This window comes from Astyanax mexicanus, chromosome 7, assembly GCF_023375975.1.
Source record: "Astyanax mexicanus isolate ESR-SI-001 chromosome 7, AstMex3_surface, whole genome shotgun sequence".
Taxonomy (NCBI): Eukaryota; Metazoa; Chordata; class Actinopteri; order Characiformes; family Acestrorhamphidae; genus Astyanax; species Astyanax mexicanus.
The window spans coordinates 47056912-47065684 of record NC_064414.1 but is presented as its reverse complement, the minus strand read 5'-3'; the positions used below and the strand labels follow the sequence as shown (position 1 = coordinate 47065684).

At 33.2% G+C, this 8773-nt stretch overlaps 1 protein-coding gene across 1 annotated transcript; it reads right to left on the bottom strand.

Annotated features, from left to right (window-relative positions):
- Positions 1–1472: 1472 nt before the first annotated feature.
- Positions 1473–8378, bottom strand: LOC125802879 (uncharacterized). The gene is made up of 8 exons (XM_049480977.1): positions 8282–8378; positions 7953–8192; positions 6752–6860; positions 5746–5793; positions 5595–5637; positions 5355–5420; positions 1931–2008; positions 1473–1544 (listed from the first exon to the last, which is right to left on the bottom strand). Exons 1-8 carry the CDS (start codon positions 8376–8378, stop codon positions 1473–1475), a joined length of 753 nt encoding a protein of 250 aa, XP_049336934.1.
- Positions 8379–8773: the final 395 nt, after the last annotated feature.

The following is an 8773-nucleotide window of genomic DNA, read 5'->3' as shown; positions in this document are numbered from 1 at the left end:
TGACAGTAATGATCATACAACATTTATTTAGTAATCAATGTAGAAATCAAGATTTTAACTAAAAGCTAAGTCCAGTAAACAAAACTGTAATTCTTAAAAAAAAGAAACTTTCTTTCAAAATCAAATGAGCACTGAATGTTAATCTACATTCATACATACAAGTTTTCTTCTTAAAACTGTTTATTTGGGTGAGTAAAGTGCTTCCGTTTATTTACAGTAAGATTTTTTGATTTCCCAGCACTAAAGCTGGAGCATTAGCATTAGCCACTGTGTGTCTGTAGTCATTACCTTTAAGATGCAGGAGCGTGCTGACTTCTGTTCATTCCTATTTTAAGAGCGCATAAACTGACTGCACGTCACGCTGTGAAGATACACCAGCAGCTCATATAATAAAAGAGTAATGTTATTTTATTCTTTATTTTGTTTATTGTTTATGTAACAACTGGGTTTGCAACACTGAATATTAATCAAGCAATCAACCATTATTTACACTGGAGGGGGACCCTCATTTACAATGCCACTGAGCATTTACAATTTAAAATATTTTTTTAATTAGAAATAAAAACTGACATTTACTAAGGACGAATAAAAAAAACGCAAAAAAGGAAAAATAGGACATTTTAAAAAGATAATAAAAATGGATACAAATTGATAAAAAAAATTGATAAAAAAATAAAGAATTTATATCTTATGAAGAGGTAAAGTAAAATGAAAAGAATAATAAGAAATTATAAAATGTATATCAATAAACTAAGAACATGGGAATCATGGAATATATATAGGTATACATATATATATAATTTGATCAATAAAATAATAAATACATTTAAAATTAATAATATAAATATATAAATAATAAATTGTGGTGATGTTATTCAGCTCTGGGTGCTCGACTGACTGTTGAATTTACTGTTTGTGTACATAGGGCCCTGAGTGTTCCTGTAACCAAGGTCTATATTAACAAGCAGTTTGTCCCACATATTTTTTGTTTTAATACTGTAAACATGCAGACTAGGGTCAAATGTACTAACTTCTTAATGGTGAAGGAGCTAGCGCTTAGTGAGGTTAGCGGCTAATGCTAATACAGCTCCAGTCTCAGTGCTGGAGAACTAAACTGAACCTCTTGTAACTAAAACGCGGTAATTACTTCAGTGCAGTGACTTTACTGCTCCTTAATACCTGACTGGTAAAATTCATACACAAGGTACACCGGATTATAAAGCGCACTGACGATTTTTAGGAAAATTAAAGGATTATACTGCAAAGAATATGGTAATGCTTTTTACAAATCACAGTATGTGTGTGTGTTATAATAATGTATAAAGACACAGAAAGTATTACTTATATTAAAGGAATATATATTTTTACATTTTTACAGAATTTATCTTTAAGACTGGTGAAAAAAGTTCATAAGCTTATGCATATATAACTATATCTAACCTGAAGCTCTTAACAGTATATCAAAGTGTATTTCAGTTATTTGCATATATATTGCAATCGACATTGTTGTAGATCCCGTCATCCTTTTCTTTCACTTGCGGAACCTAGCAGAGGAATAAAGACATTACAATTTACTGAAGACTTTTATATATATTGTATATAGTTAAGCCAAAACCTGAATAAATCATTAATATGAGACTTGTGTATGCAGATAGGTTTCTTGACCTTATCTTGACCAGCAAAATCCCACTGGCCAACCAGCATGACCAACATGTAACATAATCTAACCTGCTCAGGATCTTATAGACTAGTTAAAACCAGATACCAGGATAAATGAATGAAAATTTTCAGGAGGGAAGCCACATTCTCTGTGTATTTGAGTTTATGCTACTATAACTTGCAAAAACACACACTCAGTACAGAGAGAGAAAAATAGTTTTAAGATGTTTAAGCTGCACAGTACAGTATGTAATGAAAGTGTATTTCTTGCCTCCTGTGCTATAACGTAATCTTCATCTGCATACTTTGCTGGAACTTTGACTTGTGCTGGGCTCTCGAGTGATGAGACCTGCTCACAACAAAAATAAAAAAATAAATGATAGCTAGAAAAATGTATTATCAAGTTAGATCATTTAATACTAAATATTTAAATTGTTTAAATTCCAGCTTTAAGGTAAAAAACTGAACTGAGCCACAAAAACATTAGTAAATGAGCTGCAACTTAAAGGGGACATGAAACATTTCAGCTTGTGCAAGTTTTCTAAGGGATTAAATATAATGGAATTTATTTTGGGGGGGGGTTATATAAAATGTTTACACACTAAATTATAATATATTTATATTTGTTACGCCACTAACCCCTAGCATTGCAGCTAACCGGAGGATTCTCGCGTTTCGGCGCCGCTAGCCGCCGCTGAAGAACAGCTGTCTGAGGCGAGATATGAAAGTGAAAGTAAATATTTCTCATTCCTCACCCTATTAAATTTCACTACTCCCAGTATTACTACACACAGGGGCAATACAAAAGTGCCCCCCGCTCTGCATTGAGTTTTGGTTTGGATTTTATGATCTATTGAGGAACTAATTTACGGTAGACTCATAGATTATAGTAGTGAGGCGTTCGAGAACCAACCTCGTGACCTCACTTTCAGCGCTGGGACAAGATGGCGCTGGGCTTACTTAAAATAATGACATTTAGATTGCTCATTATTTTAATTCCGCTTCACTGACAACTGTTAAACTTATCAGATTTGTTAGAGTGAAAATACATCTTGTGAATTAAACTAAATACATGAAGTGTTTCATGTCCCCTTTAAACTGACTGTAAATTTAATGAGATGTTTAGTATGTGTCTCCTCCCCTTCAAAGTATTTATTATTTATTCCCATTACTGTCTTACAGGAATAATATAGTCGTCATCTTCCATGTCTTCCTTGTCTGTGCACATCTCTGTGACAACTGGTGCCTGTTTACAGAGAAGTCAGAAAGAAAAGTATAAAAAAGGTGTAGAAATCTGTTATTATATTAACACTGGGTACTGTTTTACAAATCACAGCATGTGTGTGTTATATGAAATATGAAATATGAACATGAAATTAATCTATTAGTGATTATTAAGCCTATGCAGATATAACAAACATGAAGCCCTTAACAGTATACCAAAGTGAATTTCAGTTATTTGCTTATATATTGCAATCTACATTGTTGTAGATTCCTCCATTCACTTTTTTCTCTTGCGGAACCTAGCAGAGTTATCAACACATTTTAGTATACTGAAGACTTTTATATATACTGTATATAATTAAGCCAAGACCTGAATTAGTTTTTCGCAAAAGGAGTAATCATCAGTTTGAATCAGTAGGAGTAGCTGGATATATTTTAAATAATAATACTAATTGTATAAGTTTCCCACTAAATAAAATAAAGCTTGGGAGGTCACAGGTTTGAATCCCCGCTCATGCAGCTTTGCCAGCAAGCAACCGGCGCTCAGAGGGAGCAAAATTGGCCCTGCTTCCTCCAGGCGGGTATGGCCCTCTCTCCCCACTCCTAGAGTGATGTCCACAACGCAGGGTGTCTATGAGCTGATGTAACCGAACCGAGTTGCTGCGCTTTCCTCCGAGCGAGCTGTGATGCTGCTCGGCAATGTTGTATCAGCAGCAGCTTGAAAAGAAGCGGTGGCTGACTTCACATGTATCGGAGGAAGCATGTGCTAGTCTTCACCCTCCTGGTGTGTTGGGGCATTACTAGTTATAAGGGGAGTCCTAGTGAAGGGTTGGGTAATTGGCCGTGTAAATTGGGGAGAAAATGGGAAAAAATGGAAATAAAATTATATAAAAATAAAATTAAATAAAAATAAAGCTTCATGTAAAGACTATTTTAGGCACAATTTATACCAGAATATTAAATGTAAATGTTTGTATTTACTGCCTGATTTATATATTCAGCATGAATTTTACCTGAAATAATCTAAATCTAATTTTCAGTTTTCTGTTATTACTCTAATAACATTCAATTGCATAGAATGTACATTATCTGTAGATTCATTATTTTTTGTCACTGAAATGACATTATATGTCTGTTCCAGTGTTCTGTTTCAATATGTACAGCTGTTGAACTGTTAACCCGAATATAAAACAGCAAAAAAATGTGTAACTAGTTCTGGTTAATAACATGTGACCAGCTGAAAACATGTATAAAGTAATGAAGTGTGTCCCAGCCTGGATGACTTCAGTATTAATATATAATGAAGGAAAAAAATAAAAACGCAGGATCAAAAGGGGCAAACTTTGTATGTGTGTTGATAGATAGATAGATAGATAGATAGATAGATAGATAGATAGATAGATAGACAGACAGACAGACAGACAGACTTACCACCATCTCCTCAGGAATGTAGTAGGAGTCGGTGAATCTCTTGGCAGTGCTCTGTCTTCTTGATTTCCTTTTCCTACTGTAAAAAAGGAAAAGTGAACAGAGTGTTTTGTAGTTTGTAGAGAGGAGGAGCAGGAGTAGGGAATGTTCTGTTCACCTCTGGGATCTTCTGCTAGGGACGGCTGATGCGAGTGTTTCCCTGCTGGCATACTTGTGAGCTCCTTCATCTTCCTACAGATTGAGCAAAATACATTAAAACACTTTACAGCCAGATCTTAGTCAGAACACTGTTTCTCCACCTATTATCCACTTTAACTCCACTGATCATATAGGAGCAATATATAGTCCAGGCTTTATTTCAATTAAATTATTTAAAGTTATTTACTGCAAATCCCACTGGCCAACCAGCATGACCAACATGTAACACAATCTAACCCGCTTACGTGTTTTTTAGACTATAGTTAAAACCAGATACCACAAAAAAAATATTTTTCAGGATTTAAGTCAGATTTTCTGTGTATTTGAATTTATGCCACTGTAACTTGCACTGGCTAAAACACACACTCAGTACAGAGAGAGAAAAATAGTTTTAAGATGTTTAAGCTGCACAGTACAGTATGTAATGAAAATGTATTTCTTGCCTCCAGTGGTATAACGTAATCTTCATCTGCACACTTTGCTGGAACTTTGACTTGTGCTGGGCTCTCAAGTGATGAGACCTGCTCACGACCAACAGAAGAAAAAAAAAATTATAGCTAGAAAACTATAATATCAAGTTAATTCATTTAATATTGAATAATTCATTGGTTTAAATAGGACAACAATGCTTTAAACATATTTGTGTTACTAGTTGTAGAAATTTGGCATTATTATGTCACTTTTTTGCAACTTACATTTCCAGATCTAAAGTAGTTACTGATCTGAGACTTAAAACCATTAGTAAATGAGCTGCAACTTAAACTTGACTGTAAATTAAGTGAGATGTTTAGCCTGTGGCTCCTCCCCTTCAATTAGTTTATTGTTTAATCCCATAACTGTCTTACAGGAATAATATAGTCGTCATCTTCCATGTCTTCCTTGTCTGTGCACATCTCTGGGACAGCTGGTGCCTGTTTACAGAGGAGTCAGTCAGAAAAGTATAAAAAAGGTGTTGAAATAATGTATTATAGTTATACTGTGTACTGTTTACACTTATAAATATAATAAAGGTGCTAAAAATATATATGTCACATGGTCCAATAAATTAGTTACAAATCAAAAGGATTCAATCCCTGTGGACTCACCGGCCTCCTAGGAGCGTCTTGTACTATAGAATCTTGTCTTTGTCTAAATTAAACAGGAAAAAAAGACAAAACCCTGTTTTGTGCTTGTTTGTTCTAAACTGGTCACTTTATAAGCTGGATGTCAGTCATAAGAAATGGCATATAGACTCACTCTGTGGTTTTATACAGTGGGTTGGTCATCATATACAAAGTATTCTTTCTGCATAGACAAAAACATTCATACAAAAAAAAAACACAAATTAAACCATTAAAATGCAAAAAACACAACAGACATTAAAAACGTCGGTAACATTTTACAGCAAGATCACAAATAACAAACGCTTAAGTAAAATCTTAACTAGTGAACAATTAATGCTAGTTAAGACATTAATAAACATTACAAAACTTTAATGCTTAAGAATGTTGTAAATAATAATGAAGAGGCATTTAAATATGCTGTAATGACTAATAATGTCTTAACCTAGTGTTCATTAATAATTAGTTAAGGCATTTTGTCAATAAGTGGAGTTATGTGTCATAACTAAGTTTTGGGAGTGAGCCACGCCCTCACTCCTCCCACTTCCATCCCTATTTAAACAGTCACTTCCTCTCTACCTACTCATTGAACAAACCTCGCACCCACCTCCTCCCCATCTTCCTCCTTCTTTAATTTTATTCTCTTCTCATGTTTCTTTTCATGAGAGGGGGGGCTTCGGCTTCACGCTTTACAGCGAAGCTGCCCCGAACTCCATCCCAAATACTCTGAGTTCGCTCCCCCTCTTTCTTCTTCTCTGCCCAATCAAGGGCGTGGGTCAATACTAGCAAATACTATATTAATACCCTTATTTTAAAATGTTAGCAAACATGTAATATCACGGCAATAATTTGAAAATATCACTACCCTTATCAAGGGAATGTGAATGTCTTTGTGTTATTAATTAGGATATAAATGCTTTAAAATGATTCATAAACAGTTAAAAAATAAAAACAGAATAATGAACAAATAGTTTGGCAAATAGTGACCCCACATATATGTATACTTTAAAATTTTAAACCCTGAAGATCTTTCTGGATAGATGGATGGATAGATAGGAACAAAATGTAATATAGGGTTAACATTTTTTATATTTCTGGGCTGGAAGAATGTACATTATGGTAAACAAAAGAAAGGGACCCACTTTTCTTTTTGTATTCTGAATCTCCACATGTAGAAAATGGCTGCCAGAAGGATGATGATGAGTACAGCGAAGCCACTGATCACAATGTAGAGAAAACCTAAAGAAGAGCCTATAGGAGGACATTCAGCAGTTCTAATTACGTTAATGTGTGAGAATAGATACATTATATTTCTTTATTATTAATCCATGATTCCTTTATTTATCTCTTTTATTTCTTCTGGTGGTCCTGGACCTCATAAACACATTTAATACATATTAGTTATCAAATAATTTAGCTATAAAATAATGAACAGTATTTACCAAAAATGAGTAAATACCAAATAATAAAATCCTATTTACAGAATAATAGTAATAAACATTGGTAACCATTACTGAATAATAGTAACTACCAAATAATATGGTTACAAATTAATAAATAGTATTTTTCTGAATAAAAACAGTAACCAAATAATATAGTTACAAAATAATAGATAGTTGTTACACAGTAATAGCCACTTCCAAGTAATATAGTTGTAAAAAAAAATACATAAATAGTACTAAAAAATACAAAAATAATAACTACCAAATTATGTAGTTACAAATTAAAATGTTCTTTTTTCCAAATAATAATGGTAACCAAATTATACAGTTACAAATTAATAAATATTAGTTACAGTGTTATAGAAAATAATATAGTTGGAAAAAAAAGACATAAATAGTAGTTACTGAATAATAGTAACTACCAAAATAATAAACAGTAGTTACCAATTAATAGTCACAACCAGTTTAATTACAAAAAATACGTAGTAGTTTAAATAGTAGTTCAATTCATAGTAACTATTAAACAATGCAAATATAATAATGAAATAATAAAATAAATTACTGAATAACTAAACATGTTAAAAATAGCTAAACTTAGTGAAACAGATAAACCTAAAACCTAGAACCTATATTCTCTCCTAATGCATAATAAGTCTTACAATATAATAAAGTACGAATTAAAAACTCCACGTTCAACCTCATAAAGCTGACTATGAGAATGACAAAAGTGGACAAAGCTAGCATCAAAAACATGCAACATTGAAAAAATGTCCATAATGTTATCCCATTATGTAGAAAATATAAATAATAAGATAATGAAATGAGGTGTGTCCAAACTTTGTTTTGTCCTCCCCTTTAAATTACAGTACTGTGTGTATGCAGTTCTGAAAGGTTACTGTACCTAGACTGAAGCTCACAGTTGATTTCCCGTGGCGGTTGATGGCTTCACAATACAGCACTCCAACGTTAACATAAAGTATATTCAGCTCATATTCCACTTTGTATTCTTTGGCAGTAATGGTACTTATAACTGACTTTCCATCTGAACTGAGCCACTTTATAACACTGGGGGGTCTGGAATCCACCACACAAACACACTGATTTTTGGAACAGGCTGATTCTTCCTTTATCCTTGGTGGATCTGAACGAAACATAACACAAGATACAAGAAAACTGGATTTAAACAATAATAATTGATTTGATTTTAAAAGAAGCTGATAGAAGCTGTACCTAGAGTAGAGTTTAGATTCTCTGCTCGAACCCGACCTGACCCGAGGTCCGAATCGAACTCAGGCCGAGTCGAGCCGAAGTTTTCCACCACTTTCATTGGGTCGCGCTCAAGAAAATAGTCTGCAACGTAGGTCTTTTTTTAATGTTTTTTTTATTTTATATAAAGCTATGGCGTGATTGTCACAATATAGCGAAGTAACAAATCAAACCATAGCCAAATCATAGCCTTATTACTGTTTTTTGTGTTTTTGCACACAGACTATAAGCTCAATATACAAATTTTTGTTTGTTTAGAAATTATTTTCTATTGTTAAACCATTTTAAATTATGTACAGTAAGAGAAAAGTCATTCAGACATCATGATGTTCATGTTTTAGTCTTTTGGAGATCTGTTCTTAATAAACTTTTTTTTCCCTTAAATAATAGGTCTATGCTTCTTCAGTGTTGTAATGTTAATTAACATCATTCTGAACAGATTTCGCTCATTCAAAC

What these genes read in the sequence shown, in the direction of transcription:
- LOC125802879 (XM_049480977.1), bottom strand. Translation starts at nt 8,378, where the DNA reads ATGAAAGTGGTGGAAAACTTCGGCTCGACTCGGCCTGAGTTCGATTCG. An exon ending in AACTGTGAGCTTCAGTCTAG is followed by an intron (nt 6,861 to 7,952) that starts GTACAGTAACCT and finishes GTCCTCCTATAG; the next exon opens with GCTCTTCTTTAGGTTTTCTC. An exon ending in ATGACGACTATATTATTCCT is followed by an intron (nt 2,009 to 5,354) that starts GTAAGACAGTTA and finishes TGTTGTGAGCAG; the next exon opens with GTCTCATCACTCGAGAGCCC.